Consider the following 25,340-nt stretch of genomic DNA (forward strand, 5'->3'; position numbering starts at 1 on the left):
AAAATTACACATTTTTGTCCTGAAAAGAATCCCTTAGTTTAATAAAATATCCTATTAAAAGGATTAATATTTAATTATGACAATTTAAATAAAATAGCATTTACTGTTAAGGCAGTTAGATTTGTATGAAAAAATTAAGAATTACTTATAAATGTATGAAAATGCCAGAAAGACAAACATCTGGCTTTATTTCAAGTTATTAAGGCATTATTAATCCATAAATAAAAGCTTGTTGGTGAAAATGGAGCAGCTACATTTAAAGATATCTGTATGCAACTGCATCACTAGAGTAAACTTGGTATATTACATTAATAACAAATGTTTATTATCTTTGGTTCTCACTTTCCTTTCTAAAACAAATCCTAAGAAACTCACAGCATTTAATTCTAGTGGGACATAAATTATGAAATAATATATAAAATATATTATTTCAAATAAATGTAAAATAAATTATGAATATATTAAATTAACAAATTATGAAAGCTCTTCATTACAACTGAGTTTAAGAACAAGAAGCTAATGACAAAATAGAAGAGATGCTTTAAAAGTAATTTCTTCTGAAAATATTTTTATGCAAATTTTCCTTGTTTTGCAAAAGGATCTGTAAATTTCAATTTACACTCCTAATCTGAATGCAGTTTACAATAGAAAAAAATACCATGTTGCAGTCTTTAAGAGCTCAAGTAAAAATTCCCAAATCCTGCAAAATGTAAAGAATTTCTTCTCTGCAAAAAAAAAAAAAAAAAAAATCAGTTTTATAATCTTATGAAAACAGCGATATGTAGATCCCTTAGCAAATACTTTATTTATTAATCAATTATTACTCATAATTTTTTTTTTGCTTGTTAGAATTTACCTAAACAAGCAAATATAGGCTATAAGTATTTCCAAAGTACTGTTTAGAGTATAAAAAAAAATTTCTACTTTAAAGACCTCTATCTAGCACTATAAAGAAGCAATGCTTTTTCCTCAAACTACAGATAGCCTCCTGGCTCCATTAATGACTGCTGCCAAGATTTTTAGGTACTTTCTATGGATTACAGAATGTACAAAACTAAAATGCACAAAGCCTATACCAAGTCAGACCTATTGTAACAGATTTTCCCTCCTCCTTAAGAAAAAAAAATCACTCTTTATATAAATCCTAAATTCTACTCTAGCCTTCTCTTCCCTAATATTTTCCCATGTGAACTGAACTAGTATGAGAATAAACAGATTTGTTTATGGAATAGAGGCAAACAATGATCTGTTACTATCCTAATTTAGAACTTGTTACAATTCTCAAACAATGTTTTAAAATGTGGTTAGTAATAGTTTTTAATAATAGTTATAGGTCTAGGGATTGAATCTGTAATTTCATTGCTTTTCAGGTAGATAATGATATTAGCATATAGAAAGTCATGTTACACATTCCAAACAACAAATTATAAAGTATATTTTTGGCAAAAAGATCATTTATAAGTTGAGGGCTACATGTACTATCAAAAGCATAACCTGCTTGCTTTGCTACAACATTTAAAATCTCTATTTGAAAAATAACCCTGATGGATTCAACACCACCACTAGTGTCTTGATTCCAGGAATAAAGTTATTTTGGAATATTCATCTAACATTCAAATTTTTATTTCACATTAGTAACATTCTTAAGCCTTTGAATTCCCTTCAAAAACTGAACAAATCTCCAAGACCTGCTTTTTAGATCTTAATTAGATTTCAGTTCCTTACTAATGAGGAAAACTGGCATAGTAGATAAAGTTCTGTACTTTAGGAGGTTAGAAAGGTCAATATTTGAAGTCCTGTGACCCTGGCAAGTGAATTAATCACTTTTAGTCCAAGTTTACTTATTTATGAAAATAATGATGATAAAAGCATTTACCTCACAGATTCATTTGGATTAAATGAGATAGTGTATAAAAAGTATTTTGGAAACTTTAAAATGTCAAAGAATGTAAACTATTATAATTATTAAGCCATTTTAGTAATTTTAAGGTTGATTCAATTACATAAAATTGTGTAGGATGAAATAAAACATGACATCAATCTATATTACTCAATTCCTAGACAAGTTTTTATTGAGAATTTTCTAAAATGGAAACAATGAGAGTTCTAGTTCTCACCATTCATGAAAAGAATAACTAGAGTATTTTCATAAAATTGATTCTTGTAAAGTCAAAAATGCCCAGAAAGGTTCAGTTCTTAAAAGCAGCTTCCACATGCCCACCCAAACCTAAATTTGAAGTAGGTAATACAAAAGGAATTAGGCTTTATAGAAGATTCTCCAAGGATGTCACTCCTTCAGGAGCACATAGTGCCCTAAAAGAAGCAGCAACACTCCAAACTTCGAGTGCAGAAGAGCAAGAGGGAAGGAATGGCAAGAAAGAACCAACCAACCCCACTAAGAAGAAAGTGGAGAAGACGGTCATCAGGCACATATTCATTCAGTCAGTCATTTCTTTATTTAGGTCTGCAATTCTTCAAAAAGCAGCAGTAATTTAATTTGGTTTAAGCAATGCCTAAATATAACATGTACAGAAGACTACCTTTTATATTCCTCTTCTCATGGCTAGAAAGCTTTTCTTCTCTTTAAGCATTCCATTCTATTTTCTATCATATCCATGACGCAAAAACACTCAAATACAATTTCAGAAACGAATAAAACCACCACGGACACAAGTGACCTGCCATTTCTAAACTGGGTTCTGGGCCCTGCACACTGTTTCTCTGAAGACCTGAAATATACACAGAGATTCTAAGCCATCATCCATGGCAGCCCGGCTCTGAGTCCTCGCTCCAGTGAGCTCCTCGCTTCTCTGCCACAAGTTTGATGAACTGGGAATGACTGGCATAAAGCTTCAGTTTGTCACTGATGTCCACCCATTTCACTTTCCCGGCATCATCTCCTGCTTCCAGAGCCAGATTATCCATTGTCTCACCTGAATACAAAACAAAAATTATCATTAAACCTACAGGCTAAGTATTTTTTTTAAAAAAATATTACCACACCATTCTTCAAGCTTTATTCTCAAAACTCAATCTCAATACTGAGTAATGAGTGACAGACACCTAACTTTTTATAGACTGATTAGCTCCCAACAGTCCAAAAGATAGTGCAGTACAATGGAAGCAAGTGTTAGATTTGAGGTCAAAGGACTTCAAATCTCAATTCCAACACTATGTGATCTTGGGCAAATTATTTCACTTCACTGGGACTTAAGGTTCCTAATCCTGTTACACTCTAATGAGGGAGACAAGTAACCTTTATACAGCATAAATATAAAGTGAATAAATACAAATAGTTCTATAACCATTCAATCAGTTTCAACTAAATCCCTAAATAGAAATAAATCTGCTTTTAAAATTATCATTAAAAAAAAAAAAAAAAAAATCTTTTCTATTTATTTGTATATCCCAACTCTCAATTATCCTTAGGAGGTAGATCTAACAAGAAAAACTGAAATATACAAATAATTCATAAATGTCATTTTAAAGTTTGTAAAGGACTAGTCCTTAACCTTTTTTGTGTCATGGACTCCTTTGGGAGTCTGGTGAAGCTTAACACCACTGTGATTTGTTGCCCATATTACTGACTGAAAGAAATCTAACATTTTTCCCAAACAAGTTCACAGACTGCTTAAAATTTGTCTATGAATTCCTTGGGGAAGGGCCCCTATTTTAAAGGGAATCTATCTCAATTTTTTCTTTACCCCTATAACATTCTACCTCTTTATTATATTTATTTATGTCTATATATCTCAATATAGATATAATTATATTTATTTATGTCTATATACCTATATTGAGATATATAGACATAAATAAATATAATTTGTGTGTGTATTCCTTCTACCTCCCAATATTACTTCACATTTGTTTTTTATAATTTTGTATTTACTCATATTTCTAAGAATTATTTCCCACAGAATGTAAGCTTCTTACTATTTACTATCTTCTTACTATATATTACGTACCATATTATATACACTAGTCTAATACTTTGTATAACCAAAACAATTTTGACACATAGAATGCATTAACACTTGCTGAATGAAAAAGCTTCCTTTCCCCCCTCTAATTTTCTAATTAAAGCTATAAAAAGTAAGTAAAAAAGAGATGGAGAAGACAGGAGTCTCTGAAAAATCAAGTTCATTTTAGTAACAAAGTCAAGTGTTTATATTTCAACATGACAAATTCTCACAGGCTTAGAACAATTAATCTGTTCCTTCCTTCAACATATTACTTTTTTTAACTACCATATTTATTTGTGTAATTCTGTGTCAAATATGTGCTCTAGTAATATGAGCCACTGGTAAGCCTGATAAGAAGCCATTTTGATAGTAAAAGTAAGCTTTGCTGAGTGCAGAGAGGAACGATTTCTATTTAATGCTTTTAATACAGTGCTTGCCATATATTGGGTATATCATTAATGTTTGTGGATTAATGACAATATTGCTTGTTATTCACCAGAAAAATGAAAGCAATAAGAGTAATATTTTACAATTGCCCTTTTCACTTTTCATTGCCTCATATGAGCTTATAGTTCACAATTCAGTAGATAGGGCAGGTGATTTCTGCTCTAAAGAGACAATAAAAGAGGCTTAGAAAAGTCAATTTACTTTTTGTGTGGTGATATAGTATCGAAATTAGGACTTGAACCAGAATATCTGACACCCAATCATATATTCTTTTCAACATAATTTACCTAGAGAAACTTTACCTTTTTCATCATTAAAATACTAAATGTAGACACGGAAGTTATTCACTAGTGATTGAAAATTTCCCTCACACCATTTTCAGTAAGAGATTTAATCAGAAATCCATGAAAAAAGCAGCATGTATTAACCCCTAAATTTCAGTTTTAATTTCTTACAGTATATATTGGCATTAACAAATTCAAGACTTTATGTAACACCTTGAACCTTACTGTATCAGAAGGAAGCATATATTTTGATTGTCTTATACCATTTTTAACCATTTGAGCTAATAAGGCACAAGCTAAAATCTTAAGTACTAAAAAAATCCAGGTTATAGGTATATGCCCTTTGTCCTTTCCATGGCCACTAGATGAAGCTCCAATCTGTCAGTTATTACACACCTACACACATAAACACACACACACAAAACCACCTTGGTCACATGAGGAAACACATTTAAGTATGTGAAACAAATTCTTCCTAATCCTAAGAAAGCTCTTAAATTTTATTGTCTAATTAAGATAATAACACAAAAGACAGCATATTATTAATTCGATGCTTATAACAAGAAAGGCATTCAGTACATGCCAATAAAATTTTCTACCTGTTTCATCATGATAGTTCACAGCTTCTGTCTCCATCCATGCATTATCAGTGTTTCGAGGATCATCTACATATCCCTTATAAACCTAGTAAGAAAGAAATAAGTAATATAATTTACCAAACAGATGGAAAAAATACATTCGGCATGGTTAGAAAAATTAATATACACCAGACAAGCTCAAATTTTTTTAAATGTCATTTAGTAATTTTTAAAAAGTTTTATATTTGTTAAATCAAAAATAACTTCTGAGCACAATAGCTTAAACTGAACAAATGAATATACATAGTTATCTCTCAATAACTCTTGGTAGTTTAATAATATGGGAAAGGAAAACTGTTATAATTCAGCCTCTACTAATTTTTGCAACTGGTATAATTCAGAGAGAGGCTATATGATTAAAACTTTTTACACTTCATGCATGTTAAGTTAGAGGAAAGCCCATACTTTATATATATAGTTCTTTCTATATAAAGCCCATACTATAATGGTTAAACATCTTACTATGAGAAAGCTATATGATGGATGAAAGCTAGTGGCCCTAGACATTTGGAAAGTGCTACAGGAGAAGTCAAGAAACAGCAAAGAATAGAAAAAGCAACAGACTAAAAAGGCAACAACAATCAGGGCAAAAGCTAAGGTAAAGTACCACCTTATTGTACTCAGCAAGATAACCAGAGAAAAAACTAGTTTAATACCGTTAGGGCTTTAGGTTTGAGTTGGGATTGGGAAAGGACTTTGTCTAGGTTTACAACCATTACACTGTGAACCAAAGTTGTGCCTGATCATATTTAACACAACTTTATATTCCTCAAGAACTTGGGCAAAATTCCCTTGGTAATGATAATTATTCTAAATTTTAATAATCTAAAGTGACAATAAATTTCAGCTAAGTTTGGAGACTTACCACTGTTAAGAAGAACTCTAGAGCCCTTCAAAATTCTAGAAACTTTACAAGTCTATAAGATGCATTGGGTAATCCAGAGTAGAAACCTAATTTTTGCTTAGCACAATGTATGGTGTATAGTAGATGCTTACTAAATATTCATTATCTGATTAATTATTGGGAAACAATTTTTTACCACTAAATGTTCTTGGCTGAAGAGTTTGTGTAATTGCTCCTCCATATCTTGCTTCTCAGCACTTGATTTCTGCAAGGAGTTCATAGCTTCTTCACCAAACTCTCGTTTTAAGGTAGCACTGATTTTTTCTCCTGGGTCCACCATCCCCTAAAAGGCACACAAAAAAAGTATATCTGAGTTTCTTCCTATCTATCTAAAATGTATATACATATCAAGATTTATGGATACAGAGACAATCACATTTCTTGGAGGGAGAGATTATCTTTCTGTCCTCAACACATTAAATCAGGGGTCCTCAAACTACAGCCGTGGGCCAGATGCAGCAGCTGAGGACGATTATCCCCCTCACGCAGGGCTATGAAGTTTCTTTATTTAAAGGCCACAAAACAAAGTTTTTGTTTTTACTATAGTCGGGCCCTCCAACAGTCTGAGACAGTGAACTGGCCCCCTATTTAAAAAGTTTGAGGACCCCTGCAGTAAATTCTGGATGGCTGGTTGATTTTAACATATACATCAATAAAAATTCTGTGAATTAGTTTACCAGGGGAAGGTTACTTAATCAATATTAAGAGTTTATGGATACAACTATCCCAAATGATGCATCAATTTTTTGTACCAGACTTGTAAAAGGGAATCTTTCTGTACTAGCCTTCCTCCCTTTCCCACCTTAATCTTTAATCAGAAGATAGACCATAAAGCAGCAAAGCCAGCAGCAGGTTTGGATTTAGGAGGACTTGAATTCAAATACTGCTTCTTTACATTATTAGATATAAGACCTCAGGCAAGCTCTTAAATCTAAGCAAGATCAAACAAAGCTTCTAGAATATAACTAAATCATAAATGTCTTAGACAGTTTTCCAAGCCAAAAATAATCACAGACCCTTTCCAGTCTTGTTTCCTATTCATTGTGCCTCCTTGTGGTTTGAAAGTTATCTCAAAGTCTCTGATATGTAAACTCTGGAGGTGCTACTAAGTGGAAAGATTTTGAGTATGGTTCTAGAAACAAATTTTTTCTCTATCATCTGAATATTAGTTTGGTTCACAGAGGTTCATGATTACCAGGGTGGATACCAGGTAATGAATATTTTTGCCCAAAGAATATCATTAAAAAGACATTGTGATGAGAAATTAATTATTATGCATCTTTTCAAAATATTCAGAAAGTATTACAGTCCATATGCTTTGGCTGAAGATATATGAATTGAGGAGTTACATGGTTCAGACCTGTGTTTTAGGAACATAATTTGGTAACTATATAGAGAGAACTGACTAGGAAGGAGAGAGACAGGAGAAAACAATTAGGATACTACAGCAGTGGTCTTACCAGACAAGAAAAGATTAGGATAGATACCAAATTGGTGGCTGTGAAGTAGAAAGAAGGGAAAAAACATGAGAACTGTGGTAGAGGTAGAATTAGTAGGACTTGTCTAAGGTGGCTGAAGGAGAAGGAAGAATCAAAAATAACTTTAGGTTGTGAATTCAGGTGACTGGAAGGACAAGCGTCATCATCACTAGAAATAAGTTTGGAGAAAAGATGGCTGATCTGAAAAGTTTAAAGTGCCACAAAGAAATATATAACAGGTAGCAAAGACTAAAATTCAGGAAAGATGCTAGAAAAAGATATATAGATTTTGAAGGAAACGGTAGCTGACTCCACTGAAGTTAATCACTAAAAAGAACACAGAGAAAGGGGGGGGAAAAAGGAGTCCAAGAAAGTTCTGGGAGAAACCTATACAGAGTATATAGGAGATAGTGTATGACCAGCAAAAGAATGGTCACACAAATAAGAAAAGAATTAAGAGCAATGTCAAAGAAGCAAAGAGGGAAAAGAACATCCAGGAGGAGGGAGTGGTAGACAATACAAACATCTAGAGAGAGATGAGACAGGATTAAGCTAGAGGAAGACCATTATGTTTAACAATTAGGAAATCACTGGTAATCTTTCAGTTGAATAGTACTGGTAACAAGACGGCTTGAGAGAAGCTGAGAAGTGACACATGAGGAAGTAAAGGCAGTAAATGGAATTGCCTTTTTTTTTTTCTGGAGTCAAATCAAAATGTACAATAAATGTTTAAACTAAATTAAAATAAAATATAAAACATACCTACTCATCTTAGTGGTCAAAAGCTCTGAGTTCAAGACCTTGCTCCTCTATTTACTAGTCACACAGCCATGGTGTAACATCATTTCTCTGAGCCTCAGGATGTTCCTCTGTAAGATGAGAGCACTCACTAGATGACTGTTAACCTCTTAGTTATGATACCCTACTTCAAACTGTAATATACGGTATGAACTGAGGATAAGGAATATAACCTTTCACACTCCAGCAATGTTATAAAATGGTAAATTACAGAGCAAAAGCTAATATGTATCAACAATAACTCACACTCTGCAAACACAGTACTCTGCACATAGTAGGTAATTCATGCTTGCTGAATCTTGATTTCTGTAATGTTTTAAAGTTTTCAAAGAATTTTCTCCACAACTCCACATAGTAATAAAATATTATTATTTTCTCATTTTACATTTGAAGAAATATACTCAGGAAGAGGAAACATCACTTTAATCCACATCCATCCTATCAGTGAAAGAAGTTAAAATATAAATTCAAGAAATTCATTTTATTCTCTTGGTTTTAATACCATTTCCTATCTTAATCCAAATGGATGAAATCTTTTAGAGAAGTGATAAATTACCTTCTTCCATAAGTAAGCCTATGCCCCAATGAAATATTCCTATGCTTTTGCTGTGATTATTGATGTAGTTTCATTTTGCTACATAATCTTTTATCTGATTGAGATACAAAACAATTGTTCGAATTAAAGAACATTAACAGGAAAGAAATGTCAAATCCTTAAACTTAATGAGTCTATCCAATTCTCAGAATATTTTAATATTTAAGAGATTAGGATATGTGGCTGTGAAGTAGAAAGAAGGGGAAAAACATGAGAACTGTGGTGGAGGTATTTATTCAACCAGTATTCACTTAGTACAGACTACATACATAACATTATATGAGATGCCATGAGGGATATGAGGGAAATCTTATCTTTAAAGGCAGAGAGTTAACAAGAAAGAAAATATGCAATACATTAAAGACATCATTGCCATTAAAGAATACAAAAGGATGGCAAATAAGATAACTCCTTATAATCTGAAACCTCAAGTAATACATGATTAAGTTGTTGTTTGTCCTTCATTCTTGAAGAGGAATGTGACATCAGGGAGGTGATGGATGACATACAAGTGAGTTGGATTTAAATAAAGGAGGGCTGTGCATGTTTGCTTCAGTTTCAAATGAATAATAAATTATAAAGCAAGGGGAGGGGGAGAAGGAATCAGAATAGGCTGGAGAATTTTGGGTAGGTTTTATAAAATATGAACTGGGCCTCAAAAAATAGAGTGCACTTAGATAAGTGAAGGGGACTAGAAGAGTATTCAAGGTTGGGTGATAACCTGAACAAAAGCTACAGTAGTGGAATAATCGAAAAGTATGAATAAATTAGTGAAGTCAATGTGAAGATTTCCCAGAAATTTAAAACGTAAATTGGGTTTAGATCAAAGGAGTTTCTATCATGAAATATAAAAATTTAAAGAGCATCTGGGTTCAAATTCTGACTCCTCCATATCTGTGTTAACTTGGGAAAGATTGGACCTAGATTTTCTTCATTTAGAAGAGGAAAGGATTGAAAGAGAATCCCTCTTATGATCTCCTAGTGCTGAATAAGGGAATGGTCACTAGAGTACTTTGTAAATCTTAAAGCCTACAATGATTTGGAGCAGCTAGGTGGCACAGCAGACAGTACCAGGCCTGGAGTCAGGAACTCCTCTTCCTGAATTCCAGGATTAGGCCTCAGACACTTAACTAGCTGTGTGATCCAAGGCAAGTTAAACCTTTTGGCCTCAGTTCTCTTATTTGTAAAAAATGAGCTGAAGAAGGAACTGGCAAACTATTCCAATATCTCCACCAAGAAAACCCTGAACGAAGTCAAAAAGTCAGAGGTGACTGAAAAACAACTGAACACAAAAAATGTAATTATTATAACTACTGTTATAAGATACGATGATTTGATGACTACAGATGTTACTTATAGTTTTAAATATATTATTTTATGACTTTAGGAAAGCCAAACTAATCAAACAACTCTCAGCAAACAAGTTTTAAAGTGAAGGTCACTGTGTTGAGCATTGGGGAAAACAATGACAAAAGTGAAACAGTCCTTACCCTAAAAGAGTTTCTATTCTAATAGTGGAGACAGCATGTCAATAATCGGTTCATGAGATAAACAGACTGGACAGAAGGTCATCTCAGAGGTCAATAGTAGAAGCATAAGGCAGAGGGAAGAGGAGAACAGGAAAGGCCTCCTGCATCAAGTGGCATTTTGAAGTAAGTCTTGAGGAAACCAGAGATTCTAAAGAGATTGGAGGAGAGCATTCCAGACAGATAAAAAAGTAATTGCAAAGAAACAGAGATGGCATATCCTGTGCAAATAGCATAATATGGATAGTAAGATGTATGGAGGTGGGTCAGGTTGAGAAAAGATTTAAATGCCAAAGAATCTTACATTTGAACTTAAAGCTACTTTAAGAAGGCTCAATAAGCCAACTTTGGCAACTACACAAAAGATAGAAAGGACTAGCAGAGACCAGAAGCAGGCTCAATTAGCAGACTATAGAGTTAGATATGACAGCAGTCTGCAAACCTGGATGACAAGGAGGTTGTTGGCATCTTAAATAATGATGGGGAAATTTACCAGAGGCACAGATTTAGGGATAAAGAAAATGAGTTCTGTTTTGTACATCTTGAGTTTATTTCTTTTATGTAAGTTTATTTATCTTTATTGGTGATTATTAAATCAATATCAAAAATTTTAATAAACTTGAAAAATATCAATGTTACTTATTTTTAATTCTTACCCCTGGAATTGCCCATTCTCCACAGTCTTTCCTTTTGATTGCTACAAATTGTAAGATATTTTTCCCAGAATGAGGGTGAATGACTTTGTTTCCACTACTGTCTCTTTTCCACCTGAAAATAATATTTAAAAAGTCTTTTAGTCTAGAATAAAACAGAACAAAATCTAAACTTGAGAATAAATAACAACAATCATAGCAACCTAAGTTATTATGAGCAAAGCACAAATCCAATTTCATTTAAGCTAGGTAGCTACCATTTGTGAATTAGTATTATAAGCAATGGTCACTATCTATATTAAAATGAGTTGAATTTAACACCAATGCATCTTGTGCATTGTCATTCACTTCCCCAATTCCAGGTCACAGAGGACAACAGACTGTGAAACAGGTCTGCCCCAAGGATCTTTTGGATCCCCAAACTTTGACTAAGATTTAAGAACAAGATTACATTTTCTTCCTCTTTCTAGTCTTTTGACTTTGTTTTAATATTTCCTATTGTCTCTCAGAATAATTAATATTTGTTTGAGTTGCTGCTTGGGTAAGGTTTTATATCCCATCACATCCTAATCTAATTTAGTCACACCTCTTTCACTAGTCTATGATGGTACATAATGGGATATAGCAAACACAATTATGTAACGTAAAGCTACATTTTATTTAAGATATATTTTCAATTCAAACAAATGTTTATTTAGCATCAATTATATAAAAACTGCAAAATGAGTTGAAAAAGGAAATGGCAAGCCTTTCCAGTATCTTTGCCAAATTAAATCCAAATGGGTTCAGATGGAGTTGGACATGAGGAAAAATGACTGAACAATAAAAATGTGAAAGTCACTATGCTGAGCACTAGGATACAAAATACTGTTATTAAGAGTTTAAGGATGAGATCTGTTTTTTTCCCATACATTTATTTCTTGACCATTAAAGTTTCTAAATTTTCACCTGGTAATGATGGGATCTGCAGCATGATTTGGGCCCCAACGTCCCAAAAGTCCTCGGCCAATCAGTCCTGTCCGACCTGCTGGATTTCTAGAAGAAAAAAGAGAGTAATATGAATTTATATCTTCTTTTTATTTCCAAATTGAGCTCAATAAGCATAACCCTAAAAAAAAAAAAAAAGAATAACAACTAGAGGAAAATCATGTCTCTAATTTTATGTCTCATTAATATTTTTAGTTATTTGGTTTTAATCATAACTTCCTCTCTTCTACCTCCTGAATTTGACCCAAAAGAAACACTTCCCTACTAAAGATGCTACATATGACAAAAGATGCTGTGACTATTACACTTTGAATTGACACATCTCAGTCTGGGCTATAATCAAAACTAGACCCTGAGAATGGTCAGATGAGATAATTCATTCTATTTGATGCTATGACTTGTCTATTCATATCATTTAGAATAACCACAACTACCCTCTTTTCTTGCTCACTCTCCTCCTTGCTCCCCAAAAATTCCTGTCTATAACCAAAAATAAAAATGCATATTAAGCATACACAATTTATTTCATTTTAAAATGCCACAGGTTTTTTTCCCCAGCTGGAGTGTTTTGTTACTCATCATGTACACTGACCAGCATAAAGTATAACAATTACTAATACTAACAGTTATGATATCATACAAAATCTCAGAAATTCTGAATTTACAATATTAAAGAAACAAAATATAACTTAAATGTTTACTGAGATTAAATAAATACAAGTAATTTAATGCCTCAGTAAATTTCTTCCAGGTAAGATGTTCTTTGAAAACTCAAATTTCCATGGAGCAGTGATAAAACTTCCTTATTAACAATCTTTCCAATTTTCTACTACTACCCAAACTCCTTCATATTTCATTATCTGGCTGTGTTGCTTTCAAATGCCTATTTCTCTATGGCAGTTAATTCATCTTTTTTTTTTTTGGGGGGGGGGGGGGGATGTACAAAATCCATTCCACAACAGAAATGTAAATCCACAAATTGCACTGTTTTGATAAAAAATAAAATAATCTTGTTCTCAAATCTATATTAAAATATGATTTTGCTGTACAAAGCAGGTACTCAATAAACTAGTTACACCTCCAGAAGCACTTAATGGTTCAGCCACAATACCTACCTAGGTCGTCCATTTTCAATCTCATACAAGCCATTCTGGCTCTTTCGTTCAACATGTCCATCCTTTTCATTAAATTTTGGAGAAAAATTTCTTTCACTACAATAAAAATAAAAACCAATGCCAAAATTTAATAATTCCAAATGTTTAAAAACTCAATCTGTTATTCCTCAAAGATAGTTAATGCTGAAGTAGAATTATTTCTATCTGCTTTTAAAAGTTAATTTCTACTTTCCATATTCATTTTTCACTTCCAAATAGTAAAGAATGAAACTAATGTTTCAATTTTTATACCTATTATTTGTGCAGTTTACTAATATATAACATCACATATTATCACAAATTTAAAGATATATTCATTAGATTATGTCTTAAATTTATGTCCCAACATCTTTTTTACTCCAGTCTAGGCAAGTGATTTCATCCAGCTTAGGGATTTCTTTGATGAAGAAATTCCATCTAAAAATGGTACTATTTTGCAACTACATTTTAAGTGAGTTGCTTGGACAACTAAGATATTTAAATGACTTGTCTAGGTTCATAAAATCAATATGGATTAGAATAAGATTATCTTGATTAGGAAGGCAGTTCTATACCTATTTTATTAATCTGCTAATATTTATATGCTACCTATTGTAAATGAAGAGGAAGAGAAACCCTATGAAGAACTTGATAAGATTCTCCAAATTAAGCTAACATGTTTTAGTATTTGTTAACTTCAATGCAATAGGAGAGGAGGAGAGGAAAATATACTGCAAAATGAGATTCAAAATAAAAAAACAAAAGAAACCAAAGACCTATAGCCTATACAAGAGTCTCACAAATGCTATTACATGAATATTGTCTTCAAAAAGGGAATTAGAACCAGTAACAACATAAAAAATGAAATTGGCTAATCTTAACAAGCATGACTAAACTTAACAAACTAGTTACCAAAGTGAGTATTAGTTCTGTAAATTACGTTTAGACATATATGGTTCCAGAAACAGACCAAGGATGTTTTCTGAGAGTGAATCTACCTAAGCACACTCTAAATAGGTTAGACACACAAATGACTTAAAAAATAAAGGAAATTAAAATCCCATTGTGCTTATTATTTGACCAAAACATGATATATTTTGCAAAACAAAGCACCATCTTAAACGTGTCTCATGTCCATATTACAATCATGAGATGCCTTTAGAGAAACAACCAAAATAATTTGGCTCTGATTATTAATATCAAGGAATAAAAATAGATTTACGTATGTTTGCCAGAGGTGTTTGCCACTGTCATAGAAGGCATTCACAAGCAAAAAGAGAAAGAATGAACAATTTCTTATAGATGGTTAAAGCTTCCAGTTGCTCCTCCTTCAAACATACTGCTCATTTCAATAAACACTAATACTGCAGGGTCTTCTAAATGAAATTCACAAGCATTGCTAGACACAGAATTTTGTCTTTACAGAGACAAAAATGAAAGTCCTTACCCTCATGGAGTTTACAGAATTGCATAGGGATTAATATGTGAATATTTGAGTGAAAGGTAACTTTAGCAGCTGGCAGATGGTGGAACTCAAAAAAGTAAGAAAAAAGAAGAACTTGGGAAAGGCAGGTTGCAGGGAGAGGGTTAGGAGAGAAGACAATGAGTTGTTTTGAACATGTTAAATTTTATGCTGGTCTTTTTGATTTCCTTCACAAGCTAATTGTACAATATTTCAGAGTCTGATTCTTTTTGTACAGCAAAATAACGTTTTGGTCATGTATACTTATTGTGTATCTAATTTATATTTTAATATATTTAACATCTACTGGTCATCCTGCCATCTAGGGGAGGGGGTGGGGGGGTAAGAGGTGAAAAATTGGAACAAGAGGTTTGGCAATTGTTAATGCTGTAAAGTTACCCATGCATATATCCTGTAAATAAAAGGCTATTAAATAAATAAATAAATAAATTTTATGCTGGTCAATCATCATATACATCTTGGGCAGTTTGCTACATATGTAAAAACAGGTTACCCATGCATATATCCTGTAAATAAAAGGCTATTAAATAAATAAATAAATAAATATTATGCTGGTCAATCATCATATACATCTTGGGCAATTTGCTACATATGTAAAAACAGGTGGGTTGGTCTCATAACATAAGCAGTAAGTCCCTTAAAAGCTGGGATTATTTCATTCTTCATATTTGTATTCCCAATGTCTGACACACTGCAGGTGCTTAATAAAAGCTCAATGATTCATTAATAAATTTTCAAAAAGAATACAAAAGCAAAAGATAACAAATGAATAAGCCACAAGCTTAAATCATCAAGATATCTGGAATTAGACAAATTAAAAATCATAGATAAGGTTATGATCTGCATTGCTAGATTTGGGAGGATTGATTAGATTGTGGAATCACTGACTGAAGCATTAAAGAGAGAAGAGAAAAATACAATAAATTCAAATCAAGACACAGAAAAGAATTTAATAAAACTTATAATGCTCTTTGCTAATCTCAATTAATCTAAGATTGAGTCTGACTAATTTTTATCACCTATTTGATAATAGAGCCAGATGGAATGCCAACTAAAATACATTTGTATTAACCTCATGTATATAAATTGGCAAAATTGTTTATAAAAGATATATACATATGAATAAGTTCTGAACTGCTATGAATTTAGATGGAATTTTCTTTTTTCTTCTCTTGAAGTTTTTCTCCTATTAAGCTTTTTTCTATTTTTCAGTCCTTTTGTAATTCCTCCTTTTTTCATCCTGAGGGCTCTTATATAATAATTTGATAAATATATGTACTCCTTAAATATTAAAAACTAGGATGTTAGAAAAAATACTACTATGAGATGTGGCTACTTAGATCAAAAGTTCAATAAATCTGATACTGATAAACTATAGATAATCCTATATATCTGGATCACCATAAAAAAAAAAAAATAATCAACTACTATATGTGAGTATCATAAGTAAATTAAAAACAAACATGAACAACTACAATGTTCAGGACTTAAACTCCTGATTTATGAATAATATCATTACCCCTTAATCGGGTTTCATATTGCTAAATTTATACCTAAATTACTCACCTGATCTGTGGATCTGCCCACATGGGTCCAGCCAAGACAGAGACTGCAGTATATTCCACAGGATTATACTCCTGCCACTCAACAAGCCAGCCCACTTTCTCATTGGGTACCTGACTCCGTTCAACTTTTGAACCTGGATAAGGTGATGTCCGAGCCTTGTTATGGGAATTTTCATCAGCACCATTTGAACCTGACATGACTGGGCTTAGATGGAACAAATGTGATGAAGAGGAACTATTAAAAGAAAAAAAATCGAAATATTACATAGCTATTCTTTAAAAATAAAGTTTTAAAAAGATCTCCCTTAAAGGATCTGAAAACATTATTTTTTCAAACATTAAACAAAACTGTCTCCTATTTCCCATGCATTCAACAAACATGTATTAAGCACTCTCCTCCAAAATAGTATCACTCTCTAGGTTTTCTTAACACTGATCTCTCCTGGTTCTCATCCCATCCATCTGCCTACCCTTTCTGGGCCTCCTATGCTGAATCTTCATAATCCAGATCACATCCACTAACCTTAGGTATTCAAACAAGACACTCCTCTGGGCACTTTCCCCCTTCTATGATGATAATTTCTAGAATAATATATTCAGCACTACTTTCTCTCCTGAGCTTCAGTCCCACATCACCAACTGCTTTCTGAATAACTCAAACTGGATGGTCCACAGGCATCTCAAATAACATATGTCCCACTCCTTTCCAACTCTACTCCTTCCCAATATTCTCAGTCACCCAGATTCACAACCTTATCTCAACCTGATCTCATCATCTGCACTCACCCAACTATCTAATCCATTGTCAAGTGTTGTCACTGCTGCCTTAACTCACAATATCTCTAATATGTCCCTTCTCTCCACTAATAGCCAACACACTGGTGCAGGCTCTGGACACCTTTCCTCAGGACTGTTACAATATCTGCCTCAATTATAATCCTCCTCTCAGCTGCCAAAATTTCTCTAAAGCACTAAGATCAAGAAACAAAAGAGGCCAATGTCCTGCCCCAGCCCCCAAATCAATGAACTGTGCCTCCTCTTTGATTTTGGTATAAAATATTCTATGTCTGGCATTTAAAGTCTTTTACAATCTGAAACTTTTCTATCCTTCCTATATATTCTCCCTGTCATGTACTTTACAATCCAGCTATTCCCCACATTCTATCTCCAGACTCCAGCCATTTTGCACACAAGTCCATGCCTGGAATTCACTGCTCCCCCTCTCACTCTTCCATGACTTCCTTCAAAATTCACCTCAAACCTTCAAGAAGCTTTTGCTGGTGGTTCCTTTCTCCTTCCCTCCTTTCACACACTTATATACATACACATACACAGGAACTTTCCTCAGAGATTGCCTTCCATTTACATTAATGTATCTGTATATATGTGTATACATATATATATATATATATTATATATGTAGTATATGCATTATCTATATCATCATATATGACATATATATACACTTACACATATATTTTTACTAACATCATTTTATATTGTCTCTTCTATTACAATGTGCTTTCCTGCAGAACAGAAATCATGTTTTTGCCTTTCTTTGTAAATCTAACACTTAGCAGATTACCTGGAATATAATATACTCTTCATAAATAAATGTATATGGTATGTAAGAGCCACCCAGTACAATTAACTCTCCTCTCCATCTTGAAAGGAGGTTTGTTTAAATCAGCAAATTATTTGAAATAGGTTAAGTTTAATTTTACAAGTATGTTTTACCTCACCCTTTCTTTAGTGAATACAAAATAATAGCTAACATTTATACAGTGCCAGAAGCTTTACAATGACTTCATTTTATAGTCAGAACAGTCCTATGGTACTATTCCCACTCTCATTTTACAGATAAAGAAACTAAAGTTCGCAGCAATTAAGTGCCCTGCCCAGGATCACTCAGCCAGTATTAGAGTTGAGTTTTGAATACAAGTCTTCCTGACTCTAAACATCCATCTACTTTACCTTTATTGCCTCTAACTTATTTGCCTAGTGAATTAAAAGCAGTCACTTAAAAGGAATTGAAATATGCCAGAAGGCTCTCAATAGAGTAAATGTCTCCTTCAGAATAAGATCAGTCTCTCATCTTATTGTTGAATAAAATGCAGACTGAGGATAGCCTTGAACTTGTTTGATCTCTAAGATTACTGTTCTACAGAAAAGGTATTTTCTCCAAACTCAAATTTCCATTTTGATCAAGAAAAAGTAAACTTTTGCAATTAATTGCTACTATATGATAAAACTTGTGCCAATTTGAAGATTTTACATATTATAAAGAAAACAAGCTTTGTAGACATGGGCAGCTAGGTGGTGCAATGGACAGAGTGCAAAGTCTGGAGTCAGAAGACTCATCCGAAGTTCTAACCTGACCTCAAACACTTTCACTTAACTTGTTTGCCTAGTTTCCTCATCTGAAAATAAAGTGAGGAAAGAAATAATAATCCACTCCAGCACCTTTGCCAATATAATGACTGATACAACAAAAATACTAAAATTGTCTTTGAATGTTCAATAAAAGACTATATTCTAATCATTATGAAGGGAATACATATTCATAATTTCATTATAACAGAAATTATACTGTAATGCCAGAGAAACTGAGGCAAGATACAGATTAAAGAGTTTTTAATATTTTTTTTGAGAGATTGTGCTGAGGGCATGTTGCCCCCAAGGCTGATGTCCCAAAACATCCAGCGAATTTCCCATTATACATATGGCTCTAAGCTCCAGTACATACACAAAGGCGGGGGAGTCCAAATTCTAGTGAGCAGGAATCTCCAGGCAGGGACCATCAATCCAGTTCTGACAGGTTGGGGATAGGACCACAAATTCTTACAAATTGGGAGGACTTAGGAGGTATCTAACTAGAGCCAGGAAATCTGAAATTTAGAGAGATAGACAATGCCAGTTAGGTATCCAAGATAGGACATCTCTAGTTTTATCTTCTGAAATGTCAGATCTCCACAGCCCTAATTATCTCAGTTTTAATGAGCAGAAAAGGAGGGTTGCAACCAGGGGGACTGAGGCAGAACAATTCAAGGAACTGAGGCAGAACAACTCAGGGAAACTGAGGCAGGACAATTCACAGAAAATGACGCAGGACAATAAAAGGGAACTGTGGCACAATACTTGCAATTTCCATGCTTTAGAAGACCCACAAGGGCCCCAAAAGAGGAGCTGAAAATGCAAAACTGTACTTACATTGATTTTTGGCAGCAGACTTAATGAAGGTGGATGGGTCAATTAATAAGAGTTGAGATTCTAAATAATATTTGTCATTGGAAATCCAGATTAGATTTTTATGGAATTTGCTCTGAACAAAATTGTAACGCAGTCTCACTTAAAGATGTGGCTTTCCGTATAAGGACAATTACTTTATTTGACCTTCTGTAAGAAAAATTGACTGACGGGAAAAAAATATTTAAAATTTGGCATTAAGGTGAAGTCTGTAGACTCCAAAAATAAGAGTCACTTTTATATCTATAAACAAAACTGGGTTTTAACTATTCTATATAAGTCTCTGAATATAGTATAAAATGCATAGAGGCATGAAATTTGTATTTCAAAATTGTTCAGAGATGCAATTCAACAGAATTAATGTCATTCACCTGGCAAAAAGTGCTGTTGTGACTTACTTTTTTTCCTGAAAGGCAAAGTGCCCTTCAGATTAAAGTTTATAATATTTAAATGGGTATGTTCTAGTTTGCTTCCTTGGGAAGCCTAATTGTCTGAGATGCAGTGCCTGATGCATTATATTAAGAATTATCAAAGTGCATGGGGAATAATAAAATTATAGCTGAATCAACTTATTATCAATAGACCTCAATTAAAAAACATTACCTTAGGGGTTACCTAATGCAGTCCTATAATATAGCCAGGTTAATGATGGCCAATTTAAATACTGAAGACAAATGTTTTTAATGGAATGTTATTTCAATATGAAAAAACTATATCTGGTTCTAAACTATAAATAATGGAGATTACCATATGAGATAGAAATTCCAACATAATTGTTGCTAAGAAAGGGTGTCTTCTGGAAAATATTGCTGATGTATGGAGATGACTGGGAGAATTGAGAAGATAGCCTTCCAAGAATTTCTTGACTCAAGTTTTTCCACATATTTCCTTTCTGCCCAGAATTATTTCCCATCTGGTTGATTCTGAACCTGGGTATGATATACCTCATGAATATGTAGACCTGTTTCAGGATCAGTTATTTCAAAAGTTATCTATAATCTGGTGCTGGTATGAAACAATTCTGGGATTTTGCTACAGCTGAGTTCATCCAGAGGATGAGACCAAAGTATTATTGTTTGCCAAGCTCAGGGCACAGCCTGCTTACTGGGCCTTACCTCTGGAAAACAGGGAGTCTCATTAAGTCCCTAAAATTTGCACTGATTTTCACTACATGAACTAATTACTGGAAAGCCAACCTATTTGGGTTTTGTCAGGTCTCACCAAATTGTACTAAGTCTTGTTATTTGCAGGTTGAATTTGCAGTATCAGCTAGAAAAACCACAAAGTTGTTTGGAACTTGGAAAGACAATCTATTAGGAAAAAAACTCCTCTGCAAATCTGCCCTAGAAACAAGGCCCATTCTAGATATGGCTAACAGATAACATCCCAGTTAAAAACACCAAAATGTTGATTGAGTGAGTATAAGTTTTGAGTGAACCCACCTGGACAATTTGTGAACAGTGGTCAAGAACAAGTTCTCTTGGATGCAGAAATTCCAAGGGAAAATAGGACAGCTAAGTGGCAAACACACTGGATTTGAAATCAGGAAAATCAATTCAGAACCTGCCTCAGATTCTTACTATATGACTCTACTCAAATCACCTAATTTCTATTTGTCTGTTTCTTCATTTGTATATATGAGCACCTATCTTCCAGGGTTGTAAGAATTAAATATGATAATAATAAAGAACTTGATAGTTATTGTACATGATTATAATTAAAATGTTTCCCAGAAGCAGACATCATGAAATAAACCAAGCCCAAGATAACAAAATAAGAAAGCTGTTACTTAAGATATTACTTATATGTTGCACATGTGAGTTTGAACAAAACCTTACCATTAACCTACACTGGGATTGTGTTGGGGAGTAAGGGAAGGGTCTACATAAAGGGACCAACTTAATATTTGGGCAAAGTTGCCAGAAACCAGGTTCAATGAATTTGTATGTTTTATAATGCTTATAATAGCGATTACATTAATTTCCATTTATTATAGTGTTCAGTGTTTCTCAATTCTTCTATCTGCCTGTGGAAATACATGCCAGAAACTTTATATCCATAAGATATATAGGAATGTAGCAGAGATATATGTATTATGTCATATATAATCAAAGGAGGTATTGCCATTATAAGAGAATTTCTGGTTTACTTGTTCTTGAGACTTAATTTTTAGAACCAACTCTATTCTGTTTTATATTTGACATTTTGTTGTGTATGAACTCTGAATTAACTATAGGACCAAAAGCAACAACTGGTTCTCAAGAATTTTTCAGAGAATATTTTTGCACCTCTAACTGATACCAAGAATGAAATGATTTTAAAAGGGGGAGAGGGGGGATTTCAGTCTCTCTCCATTAACTAGTCTATCAAGTAATTCTCTTTTGAGTAGTAAAACTAGCTTATAACAAGAATATATCTCTTACTCATTTCCTGCAGCTAATAATATACTTTCTCCTTAACAAGTATAATTTATTTCTTTGTATTATGATTAGCTTCCTTTTTTTCTGTTTCATATAACGTATAAATTGTGTCCAGTCATTCAGTCATGTCCAACTCTTCATGACTAGGGGTTTTCTCAACAGATGCTGGAGTGAGTTGTTATTTCCTAGTGGATTAAGGCAAAGGTTATGTGACTTGTCCAGCTTCATACAGCTGATTCTGGTCTGAGGCTGGCTTTGAACTGACTCTAGGCCCAGCATTCTTTCCACTGAACCATCCAATGCCCCCAACATATAGCTTATTGCTAAAGGGTACATATTCTTATCAACTACTGGGATGGGTCACACACTCTTGAGTGTAATAAAACCTGTTGGCTTTTTGGCATTACCTAATCAAACAAATGTCTAAATTCATGCAACAGGTCCAATTCTCTTGTGTAGGCAGATGATTCTTGGTTATATACATCTCTAGCCCTACTCTCTCCTGACATCCAATTTAGATTCACCAACTATTGATTGGTGGCATCAAAAGGTACTTGGAGCTTCTGGATTGAGTACTGTCAAAGACACCATGACCCTCCTGGTCTCACAACACTGGAATGGCCCTTAACTCTATCTAACCTGTGGACAATTCCTATCTCCAGTAGAAACCTCCTTTTCTCCTCTTGCACAGCAGCCCACAGGTCCCTCCATGGTGTATCCAACTTTTAAAGCCTTTCATACAGTTTCCTTTCTATCCTTCCAGTCTGCTTGCTTCTATTACTCTGATCCAACAATAATGATCATGTTAATCTTTGTTTTACAATACTCCCTTCTCCCAAATTCATGCCTTTTTCCTTCTTGCCTGGAATGCTCTCTCCCTTCTGTCTCCTGGATTCCCTGGTTTCCTTCAAAACTCAGCTCAAAAACCACTTTCTTCAAAAGGCCTGCTCCCCTAGTCTTCCCCTTGCCTGCAACACCCCCCCCCTCAATATTTTCCTCAGAGATTTTATTTATATCTCCTAGGTGCAATCTATAAATTATCTGGTCTTTGTCTTTGTATTCCTAGCTTTTAAAAATGTTTGTTACATGATAATGTTTAATCAATACTTGCTTGGCTTAATGATTGAGAAGATAAGTGAATGATTCACCCAAGTGACTGACTCTACATAGCCTGTATTTATCAGATGTGCAACTGAAGCCCATTCTTACTTTTTTTGTTGTTGTTAAATCAGTTGTTTTTTAGTTATTCCCAACAATTTATGAGCCGTTCGGGATTTTCTTGACAAAAATACTAGAGTGGCAAAAGCCATTTCCTTCTCCCGCTCATTTGGCAGATAAGGAACTAAGGCAAAAAAGGATTAAGTGACTTGCCCAGGGCCACACAGCAAGCATTCTAAGTCAAATATGAACTCAAGACCTCCTCACTCCAGAGCCCACGCTGTATCCACAGCATCGTCAAAGGTGTGCTTCTGTATGTAACCTTGGGAGCTGAGGTTCATAGTAGTGTTTTCAAAAGCAAAACTAACTTTCTGGTGGATCTAGTCAGTTTCCTTTCACATCTTTAAGCTTTTATTGCACTAAAAAAAAAATGTTCCTTGGGTTCCAGGAAGTCTAAAAATACTTAAGGTCTTTCCTAAGATTTTTCTTTTGACCAGACGGCATAGCTATAGACCTGTTTCGTTGTTGGTTTGGAGCGAAGAAATGGAATAGGGGTGGCAAAGGACTTCCAACTTCCATTCCTATATATGTATTTACACACAGGTGTTTATGCAAGTAATAGATACACACGCCACATAAACATTCATGCAAATAAAAAATAACGATATACCTGGCTGTAAAATCTACCAGCAGATACAGGGGTGGGGAAGGGAAGTCTACATTAAAACTATCTTTAGAAATTTAGAGTAATTCTGCTTTTCACACTTTAAGCACAAAATTCAAAGGTAAAAGTGTCGCTTCTGGATTTATCCAAGTAAAAAACTGTAAAATTTGATGTATCATCTATTTGCATGACAATTGATGTATAATCTATAGCAAATTCTTTGCTTTCTCTTTGGGGAGTCTGGGGAGGGAAATAATTTGGAACTCAAAACTTTTTTTTAAAAAGATTTGCTTAACACTGTTTTCACGAGCAAATGGAGAAAAATGAAATATGAGGTAATTAAGTTGAGGGGAGAGAACGATACAAGCCCATCAGAGTAAATTTCCCGACTTGCACGGGCCTCCCCCTTCTGCCCGCCCCTCCCCCACCACCCAGTGTCTAGGAGCGCCTGGAGATCCTCAGTCGATGGTTGGGGACTAAAGCAGAAGTGAATTTTGCCAGACGGGGGGAAGTATCCCATGAGAAGCCGCCGCCGCGCGCCGCGCGGGGAACCTCGGCACGTCCGCTTGCCCCCAAGGCGGGGACGAGCCCCTCTGGGCGCTGCTCGCCCTGGGCCCAGGCTGCAGCTCGAGTGCAAAGCGAGCCCCCTCCCCCCGGCGTCCTACGCCTCTTAGGTCGGCAGGTAGGCAGGGCATTCCCGGCGGGTCGGAGGCGGCCTCGGGAAGTACCTGTAAGGCGGCCCTTGGCCCGGAAGCTGCAGAGGAGCCCAGCAGCGGCCGCCGGGGGCCCTGCCGGTCACACAGGACAGGCTCGCACTGAGACACACGGTAGCTAGGGCCTGGGCCAGGCCGCGCGCTGCCATCGGCGTCCCGGAGGCGCTCCAGGAAGCTAGGCCGCTCGGGCCTGCCGCGGGCCCGACAAGGGGCGGCGGGCGGCACTAGGACCGGCCGCTCTCCAGCCCTTGCGCGGGGGCGGGTTCCTCATCTATCTCCGTCACACCCGCTCGGCCCCGGCGGCGCCGGCGGAGACCCCCAGGCGGGTCCGGGGGCTCCTCGGGCAACCCAGCCTCGCGGCCGGGGAAGCGCCCGCGACCCCCGCCCTCGTGGCGACCTCACGCCCCGACCCCCGACCCGGGTCGGAGCGTCGTGACGTCGACACCCGACACAAGCGTGCAGGAGGGTTGGGCGTCCGTGGGGCGTGCGGGATCTTCCGTCCCCTTTACGTCGAAGTCTTCACCGCGCAGGCGTCTTTGGGCGGGGGAGGGGGAGGGGGAGGGGGGGAGGCGGGAGGGCTGTGCTCAAAGACGAAGGGGGAAGAGGTGGCTGTTCCGATTCCGTCTCCCAAGTGGGGAAAGGGACGGCAGCTGGCTTTATACTGAGGAGAATAACACAACTTG

At 35.2% G+C, this 25,340-nt stretch overlaps 1 protein-coding gene across 1 annotated transcript; it reads right to left on the reverse strand.

Annotated features, from left to right (window-relative positions):
- Positions 1–2,044: 2,044 nt before the first annotated feature.
- On the reverse strand, positions 2,045–25,132 carry NUDT9 (nudix hydrolase 9). Its single transcript, XM_031943920.1, has 8 exons — positions 24,673–25,132; positions 16,458–16,691; positions 13,391–13,486; positions 12,237–12,323; positions 11,292–11,403; positions 6,375–6,521; positions 5,296–5,380; positions 2,045–2,933 (listed from the first exon to the last, which is right to left on the reverse strand). Exons 1-8 carry the CDS (start codon positions 24,804–24,806, stop codon positions 2,758–2,760), a joined length of 1,071 nt encoding a protein of 356 aa, XP_031799780.1. The 5' UTR covers positions 24,807–25,132; the 3' UTR covers positions 2,045–2,757.
- Positions 25,133–25,340: the final 208 nt, after the last annotated feature.

The sequence above is a fragment of the Sarcophilus harrisii genome, chromosome 6, assembly GCF_902635505.1.
Source record: "Sarcophilus harrisii chromosome 6, mSarHar1.11, whole genome shotgun sequence".
Taxonomy (NCBI): Eukaryota; Metazoa; Chordata; class Mammalia; order Dasyuromorphia; family Dasyuridae; genus Sarcophilus; species Sarcophilus harrisii.